The 18306-nt window shown below is 44.2% G+C and overlaps 1 protein-coding gene across 2 annotated transcripts in view; it reads left to right on the forward strand.

Annotated features, from left to right (window-relative positions):
- DDX47 (DEAD-box helicase 47) overlaps positions 1 to 18306 on the forward strand; it is a 502328-nt gene that overhangs the window by 18070 nt on the left and 465952 nt on the right. For both annotated transcript variants that reach the window (XM_040359586.1, XM_040359587.1), the window contains exon 2: positions 10113 to 10206. In XM_040359586.1, the coding sequence (XP_040215520.1) occupies positions 10113 to 10206 (94 nt within the window). The remainder of the gene's footprint in view (positions 1 to 10112; positions 10207 to 18306) is intronic.

The following is an 18306-nucleotide window of genomic DNA, read 5'->3' on the forward strand; positions in this document are numbered from 1 at the left end:
CAATGCCTGTCTCGATGGTAAAATGTCGGGGGGGGGGGGGTGAACTACCGCTTTAAGCATAGTGTTGTTGTTTTTTGTGTCTTTTCAGAAATGTAAAGAAAAACTTAATGTTGCATTGCCGCCACCTAAGAAAAAGTGTGCTATTTGCAAGTCATCCCTAAAGGGATCATGACCTAAACCTTTATGCAAAACTTGCATTGCTGATTTGGTTAGAGAGGAAGCCTCCACTAGTGCACCCTCTGAACAACCTAAGGAGATGCTTTCCTCCTTCCGGAAGGAACTGGAGGATACTTTTCAATCTTTCCGTTCCTACCTAGACAAACGTCTGGTTTCACGGTCATCCCCTAGGGCCTCCACTAGTACCCATAGGGGGGAAGTGAGTGAGTCTGAGGATGAGGAACCTAGAAGTGTGGTTTTTAGGGTCTGAAGCAGAAGAAGATGATGATAAAGATACATCTTCATCACGTTACAAGCTGTCTTTGGAGGAGGTAGATGATCTCCTGAAGACAATACATGCTACCCTTAATATTAAGGAGAATAAGGCCCAGTTGTCATTACACGACAAGATGTACCAGGGGTTAGATGAGATTAAGCACAAAACCTTTCCAGTACACAAAGTATTATCGGATGCTATCAAAAGGGAATGGAAGGACCCTGAGAGGGCCCCCTTCTCCAAATCTTTGAAAAGGAGGTTCCCTTTTGATGAAGATGAAGCACAAGTTTGGAATAAGAAGCCCAAGCTTGATGCAGCTTTTTCTAAAGTGTCACGTAACACAGACTTGGCCTTTGAGGACATGGGTGCTTTAAAAGATAACATGGACAAAAGGGCTGATGCTCTTTTGAAGAAGGCTTGGGATTCCACACTAGCCAACCTCAAGCCTGCTATGGCGTCTACGGTAGTAGCCAGGAACCTGGAGCATTGGCTGGATAAGTTAAAGGGCCATATTGAGGCAGGTACCCCTCGCAGAGACCTTCTAGAGTCCTTTCCAGTCCTGGTGAACGCTGTAGGATACATGGCGGATGCCTCAGCCAAGTCGGTAAGGATGTCGGCTAGGTCCTCGGCCTTAATTAACTCGGCTAGGAGAGCCTTATGGGTTAAAACTTGGTCAGGTGACGCAAGTTCAAAGGTGAAGCTGTGTGGTCTGCCCTTTAAAGGGGATCTGGTGTTTGGTTCTGGTCTAGAGGCAGTTCTAGACAGAACAGCAGACAGGAAGAAAGCTTTTCCTTTAAAGAAGGTAGTGCCACAAAACAAGAAGAATTTTCGTTCTTTTTTTCCAGTCCCAAAATTCAAAAGAGGCACAAAGAGGTGGAAAGTCCTGGCGGCCCCAGAGGGGCCGAGGGAAGCCGGGGGTGTTGTTTCATTCCCCCAGTCAGCCCGCAAAACCCCAATGACGGTCTTCCAGCTGTGGGAGGGCGTCTTCAGTCGTTTCTTCCACAGTGGGAAGTAGCGACTTCCAGTGCGTTCGTTCTCAAGGTGATCGCAGAGGGCTATGCACTGGAATTTTCGGGGAGTCCACCGTCCCGTTTTTACGAAATCTCTGGCAATGATGACACTAATAGAAGAGTTTCTTCAACAAAGGGTGATCACTCCTGTACGCCAGCAGGAGGAGGGTCTAGGGTGTTATTCCCACGTGTTCTTAGTGAAGAAGCTGTCAGGAAAGTTCAGATTGATTCTGAACTTAAAAATCCTAAACAAGTCAATCCGTTACAAAAAATTCAGGATGGACACCATCTATTCGGTAAGGAAGCTTCTCCCAACAGGATATTTTCTGGCCTCTATAGACCTGAGAGATGCATACCTGCATGTCCCAATAAGAGCCTCATCACAACGCTACCTACGCTTGGCAATCGGGACAGGGAAGGAGGTGAAACACTTTCAGTTCAGAGCCCTCCCTTTCGGGCTCTCCTCCTCCCCCAGGGTCTTTACGAAGGTAGTGGCAGAGGCATTAGCACCACTCAGGTTGGAGGGAGTGTCTGTGATCCCATACCTGGACGACCTCCTGCTGTTTGCCAAATCAGAGGATCGGGTGTTCAGAGACCTGAGGAGGACCAAGCCAACGCAAAGGTCTCACGTTTTTTCTCCCTCAGCAGGCTGGACCAAGCAGAGGGACTGGATGTGCTAGCTCAGCGTTGGTCCTTCCGCTTGTGCTACGCTTTTCCCCCCGGTACAAATGATCCCGCTGGTTCTCAGAAAATTGCAGGAGGAAAGAACGACTCTAATTTTAGTAGCCCCATTTTGGCCCAAGAGGCCCTGGTTTTCAGGCCTATTGGACCTAGCGATAGAGGCTCACTGGCTACTACCAGTCAGGAGGGACTTACTGTTCCAGGGTCCCCTTCTACATCCCGACGCAAGTCATCTAAAACTTGCGTTTAGCTACTGAGGAAAAAATCCTAAAAAGTAAAGTATTATCCAAACGTTTAGTTGATACTTTGCTTAGTAGCAGGAAAGAAGTTACCAGGGCTATTTATTTTAAGACCTGGAAAATCTTTAATTTTTGGTGTGAGTCCACGGATTGTCCTCCTTTTAAGTAATTTTTCTGTCCTGGAATTTTTGCAGGACGGGATGGACAAGGGTCTGGCAGCCAGCACCCTGAAATCTCAGGTTGCTGCACTTTCGGTTTTTCTAGAGCAGTGGTTCTCAACCTTCTAGCGCCGTGACCCCTTGATACAATTTCCCAAGTTGTGGGGACCCCTAACAGTAAAATTATTTGCATGGCAAGACAAGTAATTTGCTCCCCTAACCTACAGACATATAGCGCTCCCTGAGTCCCTTCCACTCGTACAGTGTAAAAAACCCTTATGGTACATTTTAGGATGTACCACTCTTTCTCTTTGTTCTCCTTTTGTTCCCTTTTATCTCTCTCTATCCTAATTTCTTGTTTTTCCCCCCCATCCCTCTCTCTAGCCGTGTTTCTTGTTATTTCTCTTATTCTTTCTCTCCCCTTTTCTTGGTTCTTCCCCCTTTTTCCTCTCCCTTCCATCTATTCTCTGTTTTTATTCCTTCACTTACTCCTTGGTGGGAGGACGCAGGAACATGCCAGCTGGGCGGCCACAGGCTCCAAGGACAGCCCTGCTGGGGGGCCGCAAAAGGCTGGGAGAGCGGTGTGGGCTTCAGGAACAGCTCAGGATTCGGTGACCCCTGGCAAATCATCATTTGACCCCCGAGGGGGTCCCGACCCCCAGGTTGAGAACCACTGTTCTAGAGAGAAGGTTATCTCTGGATCCCTATATTGTTAGGTTTTTTAAGGCTTTAGCCAGGGCTAGGCCTGTACCATTTAAATTTTTTCTCAAATGGGATTTATCGGTTGTTCTGAGAGGTCTGACTAAAAAAACTTTTGAACCACCTATAGAGGCCTCACTTAAGTTTTGGACATTGAAGCTGGTTTTGCTAGTAGCAGTCACCTCAGCTAGGCGAGTCAGTGAGCTTCAAGCTTTGTCGATTATTGAACCTTTTTTGACCATCTTCCAAGATAGGGTTGTGTTAAAGACAGATCCGGGTTTTCTACCTAAGGTAGCATCAGCATTTCATAGAACACAAGAGATAGTTCTACCTGCATTCTGTCCAACTCCATCTGGTCCGAAAGAGAGAGACTTTCATACTTTAGATGTGAAAAGGTGTTTAGTACACTATCTAGAGATCACTAGTGAATTTAGGAAAGCAAATTCTCTCTTTGTGTTGTTCTTGGGAGCTCGGAAGGGCTATGGAGCCTCTAAAAACACTTTGGCTAGGTGGCTTTGTATGGCTATTCAGGAAGCTTACAAAGCTATGGATATAGAACCTCCCACGGGAGTGGTGGCTCATTCTACAAGGGCAGTGGCAACGTCCTGTGTGGAACGAGTGGGGGCTTCGCCAGAACATATCTGCAAAGCAGCCACGTGGACGAGTTTCTCTACATTCACTCGCCATTACAGAATGGATTTGCTCGCAGCAGCGGAACAATCTTTTGGCAGGAAGGTGCTGCAAGCGGTAGTCTCACCCTAGAGTAAGTACTCGGTTATCATCTCCAAGTGCTGTCCTGAAAGACGAGGTGAGAAAACCTTAGTTAGACTTACCGGTAACGGTATTTCTACGAATCTTTCTGGACAGCACCGATAACCCTCCCTTTGTATTATAAAGGTTGATGTATAAATGCTAATGTGTATAGTTGCTATGTTCTGCTTATCTAATTTCAGCATTAACAACTGAGGTCATGGTGGAAGTGGGCGGAACTTAAAGCAATGGCTGCAGTGTTTCCTGGGACGTGGGTGGAGCTGTGCTGTCCTGAAAGACTCGTATAAATACCGTTACGTCTAAGGTTTTTTTTGTTTTTTTTTCCCTCCTTTTTAACCACTTAAGCCCCGGACCAATACGCTGTCTAAAGACCCAAGGTGTTTTTACAATTTGTCACTGCGCTGCTTTAACTGGTAATTGCGCGGTCATGCAATGTTGTACCGAAACTAAATTTGCGTCCTTTTCTTCCCACAAATAGAGCTTTCTTTTGATGGTATTTGATTGCCTATGCGATTTTAATTTTTTGCGATATAAACGGAAAAAGACCGAAAATTTTGAAAAAAAAATGATTTTTCTTATAACAAAAAGTAAAAAATATCGAATAAACTAAATTTAAGTCAAACATTTAGGCCAAAATGTATTCAGCCACATGTCTTTTGTAAATTATATTTATTGGTTTTCGCAAAAATTATAGCGTCTACAAACTAGGGTACATTTTCTGGAATTTACACAACTTTTATTTTATGACTGCCTATCTCATTTCTTGAGGTGCTAAAATGGCAAGGCAGTACAAACCCCCCCAAATGACCCCATTTTGGAAAGTAGACACCCCAAGGAAACTGCTGAGAGGCATGTTGAGTCCATTGAATATTTTTTTTTTTTTTTTGTCCCAAGTGATTGAATAATGACAAAAAAAAATTTTTTTTTACAAAAAGTTGTCACTAAATGATATATTGCTCACACATGCCATGGTTATATGTGGAATTGCACCCCAAAATACATTATGCTGCTTCTTCTGAGTACGGGGATACCACATGTGTGGGACTTTTTGGGAGCCTAGCCGCGTACGGGACCCCGAAAACCAAGCACCGCCTTCAAGATTTCTAAGGGCATAAATGTTTGATTTCACTCCTCACTACCTATCATAGTTTTGAAGGCCATACAATGCCAAGATGGCACACAACCCCCCCAAATGACCCCATTTTGGAAAGAAGACACCCCAAGCTATTTGCTGAGAGGCATGTTGAGTCCATGGAATATTTAATTTTTTTGCCCCAAGTGATTGAATATTGACCAAAAAAATAAATAAAAAATAAATTACAAAACGTTGTCACTAAATGATATATTTCTCACACATGCCATGGTTATATGTGGAATTGCACCCCAAAATACATTATGCTGCTTCTTCTGAGTACGGGGATACCACATGTGTGGGACTTTTTGGGAGCTTAGCCACGTACGGGACCCCGAAAACCAATCACCACCTTCAAGATTTCTAAGGACATAAATTTTTGATTTCACTCACACAAATCTTGAAGGCGGTGATTGGTTTTTGGGGTCCCGTACTTGGCTAGGCTCCCAAAAAGTCCCACACATGTGGTATCTCCGTACTCAGGAGAAGCAGCAGAATGTATTTTGGGGTGCAATTCCACATATAACCATGGCATGTGTGAGAAATATATAATTTAGTGACAACGTTTTGTAATTTTTTTTTTTTTGGTCAATATTCAATCACTTGGGGCAAAAAAATTAAATATTCCATGGACTCAACATGCCTCTCAGCAAATAGCTTGGGGTGTCTTCTTTCCAAAATGGGGTTATTTGGGGGGGTTGTGTGCCATCTTGGCATTTTATGGCCTTCAAAACTATGATAGGTAGTGAGGAGTGAAATCAAAAATTTATGCCCTTAGAAATCATGAAGGCTTTTCGGGGCCCCGTACGCGGCTAGGCTCCAAAAAAGTCCCACACATGTGGTATCCCCGTACTCAGGAGAAGCAGCAGAATGTATTTTGGGGTGCAATTCCACATATAACCATGGCATGTGTGAGCAATATATCATTTAGTGACAACTTTGTGCAAAAAAAAATCAGTTTATCATATTCCCGCAACTTGTGTCAAAATATAAAATATTCCATGGACTCGACATCCCTCTCAGAAAATAGCTTGGGGTGTCTACTTTCCAAAATGGGGTCATTTGGGGGTTTTTTGTGCTATTTTGGCATTTTATGGCCTTCGAAACTGTGATAGGTAGTGAGGAGTGTATTCAAAAATGTACACCCTTAGAAAGCCTGAAGGCGGTGATTGGTTTTTGGGGTCCCGTACGCGGCTAGGCTCCCAAAAAGTCTCACACATGTGGTATCCCCGTACTCAGGAGAAGCAGCAGAATGTATTTTGGGGTGTAATTCCACATATGGGGGGAGTATGCTTTGCGCGTGGGTGTAAGCGTTACTGGCACTAACTAGCTACCTAGCGGCACCAGCGACATTAATACAGCGATCAGAAAAATGATCGCTTAGTGACGCTGGTAATAGGGGGTAAAAGGGTTAACTCTAGGGGCAATCAGGGGTTAAAACCTTTATTAGAAAATGTATGGGGGTACCTAACGCTATAAAAACCTGGCGGGCGAACCTCAAAAATAACTAGCTACCTAGCGGCACGAGCGACACTAATACAACGATCAGAAAAACGATCGCTTAGTGACGCTGGCAAATGGGGGGTGAAAGGGTTAACTAGGGGGTGATCAAGGGGTTAAAAGTGTTAGGTCCAGGGTACCCCCCCCATATAGGTTTTAACCCCTTGATCACCCCCTAGTTAACCCTTTCACCCCCCTTTTGCCAGCGTCACTAAGCGATCGTTCTTCTGATCGCTGTATTAGTGTCGCTCGTGCCACTAAATAGCTAGTTTTTCTTTTGAGGTTCGCCGCCATGTTTTTATAGCGTTAGGTACGCCCATAAATTTTCTAACGCTATACAAACATGGCGGCGAACCTCAAAAAAAAACTAGCTACCTAGTGGCACGAGCGACACTAATACAGCGATCAGAAAAACGTTCGCTTAGTGACGCTGGCAAAAGGGGGGTGAAAGGGTTAACTAGGGGGGGATCAAGGGGTTAAAACCTTTATTGGGGGGGGGGGGGTAGGGGGCTATCCTGGACCTAACACTAACTGCCTGTCACACTGACACTAAATGTAGTGATCAGTAAATGATCACTGCTATTTAGTGACAGTGTGACAGGGGGGGGCTGGGGGGGGGGAATTGTATGCCTATGTGTACAGGTGTCAGTGTAGTGCTTGTGTACTCACTGTGTGATGTCTCCGCTCCTCCGCCGGACGAATATATCGGCGGGAGGAGCGGTGACATCACTTCCTCCTCTGCCTGTGTTTACAATGCAGGCGGAGGAGGAAGCGGATTGGCTGGGGAGCTATCCGGAGGGGGCGGACCAAAAGAACCCTCATCCCGGATCGCTCCTGAAGCTTACCGGACCGCCGCAAGTACCGGGGGGGGGTCCCGATAGGACCCCCGACCCACGTCAAGCAGAGCACGTACAGGTACGTTGATGTGCCTGTCCGTGCCATTCTGCTGACGTATATGTACATGGGGCGGTCCGGAACTGGTTAAGAGGGGTTAAGGTCCTCGCTCCCTGTGTCTCCTCTGTCACTTCTTTCCTTTTGTCTCTATCCTCCCCCCACCTTAGCTTGGTTCTTCTTAATTTAAGATGAAGAATATGGGGTGGGACATATCCTACATAGGGCAGGTAGAGTTCCTAGTAAAACCTATTTATAAAGATTAATTAAATCTTATGAAGGGGTTATATTGGGATTGTATTTGTTGACAGAATTAGAGTGGTGGAGGAGCCAGGGCTCGACAAATCCCGGGCACCAGGTCGCCATGGCGACTAGAAATGGCATCCTGGCGACTTTTTTTTGTGAGCTGGCGCCATCTGGTGGTGGCTGTTGGTATCACAAGTTAAAGCGGTAGTTCACCCTCCTTCACCTCATTATTCCATTACTTTCGGCATCGTAGCGCGAGCTACGGTATGCCGGTCTTAAATTTTTAATCCCCGTACTCACTGTGCTATTGTTGATTGAAGAATCCGACTCCCGCGGGGAATGGGCGTGCCTATGGAGAGGGAGGATGATTGACGGCCGGCTCTGGCACGTCACGCTCCCCGAAGACAGCCGGAGTAGGTCTCGGCTATTCACAGCGCCTGCGCACAGGCTATGCGCAGGCGCCGTGAATAGCCAAGCCTATTTCGGCTATTTCCGGAGAAGCGTGACGTGCCAGGGCCGGCCGTCAATCACCTTCTCTCACCATAGGAACGCCCATTCCCCGGATTCTTCAATCAACGATAGCACAGTGAGTACCGAGATTAAAAATTTAGGACCGGCATACCGTAGCTCGCGCTACGATGCCGAAAGTAATGGTCTAATAAAAAAAAACATTTTTTTTTTTTTTAACAGGGTGAACCCCCGCTTTAAGCATTACAAGTTAAACAGCAATTCTAATGTAATTTTTTTACTATTTTTCACTATTTTCACTGCCATATTCTTCCCTCTAATTAGAACCCCCAAACATTATATATATTTTTTATCCGAACACCCTAGAGAATAAAATGTTGATCGTTAAAATACTTTCTGTCACGCCGTATTTGCGCAGCGGTCTTGCAAGCGCACTTTTTTGGGAAAAAAATTACACTTTTTTAAATTAAAAAATAAGACAACAGTGAAGTTATCTATTTATTTTTTATTTTTTATATATTATGAAAGATAATGATACGCCGAGTAAATTCATACCCAATATGTCACGCTTTAAAATTGCGTCCGCTCATGGAATTGCGACAAACTTTTACCCTTTAAAATCTTCATAGGTGACGTTAAAAAAATCTACAGGTTGCATGTTTTGAGTTAGAGGAGGTCTAGGGCTAGAATTATTGCTCTCGCTCTACCAATCGCGGCGATACCTCACATGTGTGGTTTGAACACCGTTTACATATGCGGGCGCTGCTCACGTATGTGTTCGCTTCTGCGCGCAAGCTCGTCGGGACGGGGTGCGTTTTCTGGCTCCTAACTTTTTTAGCTGGCTCCTAGATTCCAAGCAAATTTGTCAAACCCTGGGAGGAGCTATTGTCAGCCCAAAATGAACGTAGATCAAGATATGAGCTGGAGAGAGTTTAAGGAATTGGAGGTGTATATTGAAGGACTGGGGTAGTGGGGGTCTTTCTTCCTTTTTTTTTTTGTTTTTTCTTTTTTTCTCTCCTTCTTGGTATAGTAATACATATATAACACATTTATATTAGATAAACGTTTCCTAGTAAGTACTAGGAACTCCCTCCCTTTTTTTTTTTTTAAGACACCAGTCATTATGCACCTGCTCCTTAGAGAATAGTGATTCTAGAATTCAAGATCTTGAATAGTAACACACATATAGGTGGATTGTACCGTTGCCGGCAGGCTGATGCACCAGGCTTCTATGATCTCTATAATCTGAGGTCCAACTTATCTGGTAAGCGGCATTATTGTTATATTGTTTGGCTGCAGAAATATCTAAGTTTCCAAATACTGGATGTTCCTTATAGTTTCTACATTGTGACTATTCATAGACTTTTTTTCCCTTTTATATAGCACGGTCTATATTCACTTGTGAATACGTTCATATGGACTTTTGTTTTTGTACAATTTTTTTTATGTGTATTTGCACACTTTTGGGAAAAAAAAAACTTGTGTTACCTGCCGTTTTTATACTTCCCTGAACCCCATTGCCTTCCAGTACTGTGCATGAGCGCTGCGGCTCTCCTGGCTTTGTTCCTCCACCCTGGGCAGATCGATAGAAGCTGGGGCTATTGGCTCCTGCTCTTAAATCCAGTGACGAGGGAGGGCTGAGTTGCGCTGTCTGTGTCAATGGATGCAGCAGCAGGGCTCAGGAGCAAGTCCTCATGAGTGCCCCCATGGGAATATGTTTCTTGGTGCACCAGCAAGAGAAGCAAGGAGCGTCGGCAAGGTACCCAAGACGAAGAGGGTCAGGGCCACTCTGTGCAGAGCAGGAAAGTGTGAAAAGTAAAAAAAAAAAAAAAAAAAAAAAATTTAACAACCACCTTAATCCTTGTTTGTTGTATATTTTTCTAGGGTGTTACTGATGTGTTATGTGAAGCATGCGAACAACTGGGATGGAAACTGCCAACAAAAATCCAAAATGAGGCAATTCCTGTAGCCTTACAAGGTCAGTTACATATGTCCATACAATTTTTAAGCAAATATCTCGATCTCTATCTCCCTTGTTTCTCTATTTATCCAGCGGCCATGTGTTAGAGAGTAGGATCTTGAGTCTTGTTCGGGGATTAATCCATTCTTAGAATGGTTATGCATGATTAGGCAAAAAAATGTTATGCTGCGAGTGGAACCTGTGGGTAAATACAAAAATATGAAAATAAAACGTGATTTAACCACTTGCTTACTTGGCACATATACATCCTTCCTGCCCAGGCGAAATTTCAGCTTTCGACACTGTCACGCTTTAAATGACAATTGCGCAGTTGTGCGACGTGGCTCCCAAACAAAATTTTTTTTTTTTTTTTTTTTACACAAATAGAGCTTTCTTTTGATGGTATTTGATCACCTGTACGGTTTTTATATTTTGCACTATAAACAAAAATAGTGACAATTTTGAAAAAAAAAACCACAATTTTTTTACTTTTTTGCTATAATAAATATCCCATTTGAAGAAAAAAAAATATTATATATATATATATATATATATATATATATATATATATAATATTTTTTTTTTAGTTTAGTCCGATACATATTCTTCTACATATTTTTGGTAAAAAAAATTTAATAAGCGTTTATTGATTGGTTTGCGCAAATGTTATAACGCCTACAAAATAGGGGATAGAATTATTACTCTTTACTTTTTTTTTTTACCAGTAATGGTGGCGATCTGCAATTTTTGTCACGACTGCGATATTACATCGGACACTTTTTTGACACATTTTTGGGACCGATCACATTTATACAGCGAACAGTGCTATAAAAATGCACTGCTTACTGTATAAATGTGACTGTCAGGGAAGGGGTTAACACTAGGGGGCATCAAGGAGTTAAATATGTACCCTGGGAGTGATTCTTACTGTGGGGGGAGGTGACCGATGGTTGTCCCTATGTACAAGGGTCACACCATTGGTCTCCTCTCCCTAACAGGACGTGGAGCTCTGTGTTTACACACAGAGCTCCACGTTCCTGGCTCTGTGACTGCCGATCACGGGTGCCTGGCGGACATCGAGGCCGCCAGGCACCCCCTTCGGCACCTGTGGCACACGGCCGGAAGGCCGTATATTGACGGCCTCCCGTCAGATCAGAGCTACCTTGCGGCCGTAATAGTCGGCCGCAGGATGGGAAGTGGTTAAACAAAACGTCTTTTTTTTTTATCAAAGATGTTTAAAAAAAAAAAAAAAGAAAAACCGAATCAACAAACTTCAGAGCTCAAAAGTAAGGCACAGAATTGGTCATACAGTTCAATTATCCACTACCATCTCTTATACAATTCAGGCAATTATTCTAAAGGACCTGCTTATTTGTAAGTCCACACTATAGTCTGATATGCATACGCTAAGTACTTTATATTTCTCCAGCCTTATGGTGTCATCCTTATGGGCAATCCATTCCTTCAACGTTGGTGGCTCAACCGCCTTTCAATGTCTAAGGATCAGCTTGCATGCCTAATACGGGGCCCTAGTTATGGCCTGTCTGGTTAGAATTGTCTTCCATAGGGATGTCATGTAATATCCCAAGTATACATGGTTTTGGGTCTGTGGGTATGGTGGTCTGATATACTCTTAACAGTGGCTACAACCCCTGTCCAGAATAAATGAAGTTTGGGGAACCTCCATAGCAGATGTTTTAAAGCGGAGTTCCACCCAAAAGTGAAACTACCGCTTAATCCACTCCTTGCCCCCTTACATGCCACATTTGGCATGTAATTATTTTTTTGGGGGGGGGGGAGTGGGGGCTTCAGGAGAAGTGTGACATCGCCTTTTGGCAGCCTCTCCCTGTAGGCGATCGCCTGGGACACGTGACAGGTCCCGATCACCTGTCCAATCAGATAGCGCAGCTCGTGCGTGCGCAGTGAGAGCCCGGCCGTGAAGCCGAAAGCTGTCAAGGCCGGGTGCCCACAGTAACAATGAGGACGCCGGCCAGAGAGGGGGGGAAAGGAGAGAAGGAGCAGAGCTCCGGCCGGCGCGTCGCTGCAACGTGGAGCAGGTGAGTGCATGTTTATTAACCACTTCAATACCCGCCCATAGTCATTTGACGTCCACAGATGGGATCTCCCATCATGGGTGGACGTCATATGACGTCCTGGGCTTTGTGGGGGGATATCTGAATGATGCCTGCAGCTAGAGGCATCATTCAGATATCATTCGTTGGTGCCCGCGATTCTGTGCAACATAAGAACGATCATAGCGCCGCTTGATCGTTCTTATAGGTGCTTCTCCGGGCTCTCCCGTGCCATTGGGGGCCCGGAGAAAGAATCGTCCGACGCAGGCAGGAAGCATAGAGATGACTGGTGACCAGACGGTCACCAGTCATCTTTATGACCGTCGGAGGCCCGGGCGCGAGCTGGTTGGAGACCCTCCTGCAACGCTGGATATGTGGAAGCAAGCCGCCCTGTTTTTCCTTTTATTCGGTGGGTGAGTTTTTATGAGATACCATGGACACCTACTGCTCACACCAGTTGTTGCCCCATCTTCCTGCTGACACCGAGGTAAGGAATCTTCCACTGCACTATCTCCGGCCACTGCCGATAATGATAGACACTTTATCATGCCATGTTCCTGAGTATGGGTATCTCTTTTCTATGTGGGTGTTCCCCCTCCAGGATACCGACTGTTGATCCTCTATTGTGCAGCAGGGAGCAAATGAGGGGTTGCTGTTCCAATACCACCTCTCCTTTTTCCTTTCCTGTTTTGGGGGGGGGGGGGTTTATCATCCCTGCTCAATTATACATTTTTTTTTTCTATTTTCCCAAGTACTTTCTCATGGTTCACTGCAAAAAGAATGTACCCCCAGAACTACCTGGGCGCATAACTCTTCCTGCAGGGAGAACATTTTTTATTCTTTTTTCCCTGACTTTGAAACGGACACTGTTTGTACAGGCAGTACAGATGCAGATTAGTTTGCGAGCACTCTTTATTGTGCCTCCTAGGCGCTTTGTTGGTGCATTGCCTCCCAGAGACTAATAGGCATGCTTTGTTTGGGTTATCAAACGCACCCAGGTTTTGGGGAATGTGTGGGGTGGGGGAAGTGTGTGTGTGTGTGTGTGTGTGTGTGTGTGTGTGTGTGTGTGTGTTTGTTTGTTTTTTGTTTTTTTTTCCCCCAATGGCACAGTCTTGGTTTTTTTGTTTACAAAGGAAAAAACAAAACTGCGCTAATTACAGATAAATAATACAAAACTAAATAAATAAGGCAGCAGCTTGCGTGCTATACACAGAGCCAAAATAGAAAAAGGAAATAAAACTGCGCCACTAAACCAGAAAAAAAAATAGATAAATGAATAAAGTCCACTGAGGACTCACAGGGGTACAGGTTCCAGAGAAAAACTTCCAGCGCAATCAAAGGCTCATCCAGATAGCATGGGTAGAGAAAACATGCGACATAGAAAACAGATGCCGGCCGGCAACTAGCGGAGCCCTTCCTCCTTAGCGTGGTGACGTCACTGCACATACTCCTAGACGCGTTTCGTCATAAGTCAGACGTTTTCAATGGGATAGGGCTCACAATCACTCCAACTCCAACTATTTACCCAAACTTCATAAAGATCCAGTCTGCCCCCCGGGACGTCCCATAGTTAGTGGGATTGATCCCATCACGCCCCGGGTGGGCAGATATATAGATTTCTACTTACAACCTCTTGTGAAAAAAATCCCTTCCTATGTTAAAGATTCCAAACACATTATCAATGTATTAACTGGTCGTTCCCCCTACAGCAGGCATGTGGATGTAACATCCCTGTATACGATTATTCCACATGAGTTAGGGTTTGAGGCAGTGCAGGGATATATGGAATGGTATTCTGGGCTTCATTGTAAACAAGTTGAGTTTGTGATGTCCCTTCTGAGGTTTGCAGCAGCCTCAAACTATTTCTTGTTTGATGGCAATTTCTACAGGCAGGGCACTAGAGTGGCTATGGGGGCTAAATATGCCCCAAGCCTGGCAAATCTCTTTATGGCTAGGTGGAAGGAGGATGTCATCTACTCAAGAGATACACCTCAGGTGACCCTATGGGCCAGGTATATTGATGACATCCTCCTCCTATGGGCTGGTTACCATCACAATTTATTTGAATTTGTGGCATCTCTGAACAATAATCAGAGAGGTATACACCTTAAGTATGAAGCCAGCCAATCAGAAATCCACTATTTGGACCTTAGAATTGTGATTGGTGGCGACATGTGTGTGACCTCTACGTATTTCATGGAGACAGATAGAAACTCCTTTATACCAACCGATGGTTGCCACCATGAGCCCTGGCTCAGGGCGGTTCCTAAAATCCAGTATCTGACTCCAGAGTAACTGTACCGACCCTAAGGAGTTCTTGACTCAGGCAGAGATATTAACAGGGCATTTTCTGGAAAAAGGATATTCGAGGGAGTCCTTACAGGGGTCTATGAATGGGGTATTGGCCACGAATAGGGATGATCTTTTGGCAGAGAAAGTAGCTACTGATAGTAACCAGTTCCCAGTGGGAGTACCATTCATAACATCTTATTCGGTACAACATAGAACTATCACACAGCTTATCAGCTTATGGACGTGATATATTTGGATTTTGCAAAAGCGTTCGATACAGTTCCGCACACACGGCTCATGTGTAAGGTAAGGTCTACAGGATTGGATATATCAGTTTGTAAATGGATAGAAAATTGGCTGAAAGCCAGAATTCAGAGAGTCGTGGTTAATGATTCTTACTCTGAATGGTCCAATGTTATCAGTGGTGTACCCCAAGGTTCAGTGCTGGGACCCTTACTTTTCAATATATTTATAAATGATATTGGGTCTGGGATCAAAAGTAACATTTCTGTCTTTGCAGATGACACCAAGCTATGCAGTGGAATAACGTCCTTGCAGGATGTCTCCAATTTACAAGCCGACCTCAATGCTCTGTCCAATTGGGCGACTGAGTGGCAGATGAGGTTTAATGTTGATAAATGTAAAGTTATGCACTTGGGGGCTAAGAATATGCATGCATCATACATACTAGGGGGAGTACAACTGGGGGGATCTGTAGTGGAGAAGGATCTGGGGGTTTTAGTTGATCATAAGCTCAATAATGGCATGCAATGCCAAGCTGCGGTTTCCAAAGCGAGCAAAGTCCTTTCTTGTATTAAGAGAGGTATGGACTCCAGAGACAGAGATATAATTTTGCCCCTGTACAAATCATTAGTAAGACCTCATCTGGAATATGCAGTTCAGTTTTGGGCACCAGTTCTCAAAAAGGATATCGGAGAACTGGAGAAAGTGCAGAGAAGAGCAACCAAACTGATAAGAGGCATGGAGGAGCTCAGCTATGAGGAAAGATTAGAAGAACTAAATCTATTCACTCTTGAGAAGAGGAGAATTAGGGGGGATATGATCAACATGTACAAATATATAAGAGGTCCATACAGTGTACTTGGTGTTGAGTTATTCACTTTACGGTCATCACTGAGGACAAGGGGGCACTCTTTACGTCTAGAGGAAAGGAGATTTCACCTCCAAATACGGAAAGGTTTTTTCACAGTAAGAGCTGTGAAAATGTGGAACAGACTCCCTCCAGAGGTGGTTCTGGCCAGCTCAGTAGATTGCTTTAGGAAAGGCCTGGATTCTTTCCTAAATGTACATAAAATAACTGAGTACTAAGATTTGTAGGTTAAGTTGATCCAGGGTAAATCCGATTGCCTCTCGGGGGATCAGGAAGGAATTTTTTCCCCTGCTGTAGCAAATTGGATCATGCTCTGCTGGGGTTTTTTGCCTTCCTCTGGATCAACTGTGGGTATGGAGTTGGGTGTATGGGATTGTATTGTGTTTTTTATTTTGTTTGTTTATTTTTTTGAGGTTGAACTGGATGGACTTGTGTCTTTTTTCAACCTGACTAACTATGTAACTATGTAACTATCAACAAACACTGGCATATAGCTATGAATGATAGTGTTTTAAAGGAGATCCTACCAACAAAACCAAGTGTTATCTTTAGGGGTGTACAATCCCTAAGGAACCAAGTGGCAGCAAATGTTCTTAACCCTCCAGTTAGTAGCAGAGTTGTTTTTTTGACCAACTAACAGGCTATTACAAGTGTAAACGGTGTAGAGTTTGCTCTCTGAACTCCTGTCTACAGAGACGCGTTACTACTTTTACCTCCACAGCCACTAGGCGTGAATACACCATTAAGCCTTGTATTACCTGTGCTGCCACTGGGGTTGTGTACTTAATGTAGTGCCCTTGTGGCCTGCAGTATGTGGGACGGACCAAGTGACCATTGCAAGTCCGTCTCAATGAACATGTTACTAATATTTTGGTAGGTTTTAAAAATCACTCTGTTTCTAATCATTATCGTGTGAAACATAACAGACCCATCGAATACCTTTTTTTTTTATGGGTTAAATATAGAGACGGGTGTCAATGCGTTTATAAACCATGCTTGAATTTGTAAGCTTGTTGTGATTTGCACCAATAGAGGCGGATACAACCTGAGGAGTATTTGGGTATATTCATTTTATTTACATTTTATTTTTATTGTTTTTTTCAATTTTGAACTGTTAATTTCTAATTTTGATTTTAGGGTGGAGCATTCATTGGCCTATGTAGTATATACGGACTTGATACCAATTTTATATATATATATATATATATCTCTATCATACATACATACATACATACATACATACATACATGCACTTAAGCACAAAGTTAATTATAGAGTGTGGCCTTGTCATTGGGGTACACACATATTTAAATTGATGGTGTTAATAATTCTAGTTTATTTCAGTTTAGGAAGATATAAGTTTCACCATTTTATTCACAGATAGTACGAGACCATTCTCTTGTTAAATAAGAAAGGTCTCTTGCGTTAATCGAAGTTTTCAGTATGATATGCACAATATCACACAGAAATTAGTGGTTCTTGCCCCATGGATGGGGGGGAGGGGGTGGTATACACACGTATGGGCTTTGGACCGTTTTTGGTGTCCGCATTAAGTTACACATATATGCACAATATCCCATATTGGTTAGTTGATTTAGCCCTGTGAATGGGGTATATACACACACATAAAGACCTTCTGACCGATTCTTTATAAATTGGGTAATATTCGTCTTCTATTAGATCAGGGCTCGACAAATCCCGGTCGCCATGGCGACTAGAAATGGCGTCCTGGCGAGTGGGGGCTTGGAAGGTGGACAGGATCGCGGCGGACTAGGCCGAAGCCGCGGCCTCGCCTAAAAACTTAGGACCGGCGCTCTGCAGACCAGGCCCAAGCCGCTGCCTCGCCTACAACATCCTGCCCGCAGCTTGCCGCGATCCTGGGAAAAGGCCGCGAGCGTCATCAGGCCGGATGCCGCTCGCGGCCTTTTCCCAGGATCGCGGCGAGCTGCGGGCAGGATGTTTTAGGCGAGGCCGCAGCTTCGGCCTGGTCCGCAGAGCGCCGGTCCTAAGTGTTTTTTTTTTTTTCAACAGATTCCAGCGTTCGCCCCATGTGTCCAGCAGTGTGTATACAGTAGCAGAAGCCGGCCGAACAGACATGCCAGAAAAACATTTTGCTGATCGGCATCTGGTCAGCGCTTGTAGCCAATGGCTTTAATAAAATTGCATCGTTTGTACAGTGTGTGTGTATATATGTATGTATGTATGTATGTATGTATGTATGTATGTATGTGTGTGTATATATATATATGTGTGTGTGTGTGTGTGTCTGCTGGGCTGAATGAAAAAAACTCCATAGTGTGTACCAGGCATAAACCTACCCTTTTAAAAAGATGAGGAATGATTATGGATCTCCAGTGGGTGGTGTTTTAGCTGTTTGCTCTTTGTGAACTGTAGCTGTTGCTGCATCCAAAATTACACGCTGTGTTGGATAGAATGTTACCCATTCTGCTTCCTCCATCCCTACGCCACTACTATGTCATGTAGTGGTAGAAGGTTCAGCGGGAAGACCCACAGGTGGGACATTTGATCCAAATCACCCTGAAGTGTTGTATGGCGTCAGCTGCTGTAGCTAATGAACGAATAATTTTCTTCTCCCCCCTTCATAGGCGACGTTTAAAAAATTCTACAGGTTGCATGTTTTGA

This window comes from Rana temporaria, chromosome 7 (genome assembly GCF_905171775.1).
Source record: "Rana temporaria chromosome 7, aRanTem1.1, whole genome shotgun sequence".
Taxonomy (NCBI): domain Eukaryota; kingdom Metazoa; phylum Chordata; class Amphibia; order Anura; family Ranidae; genus Rana; species Rana temporaria.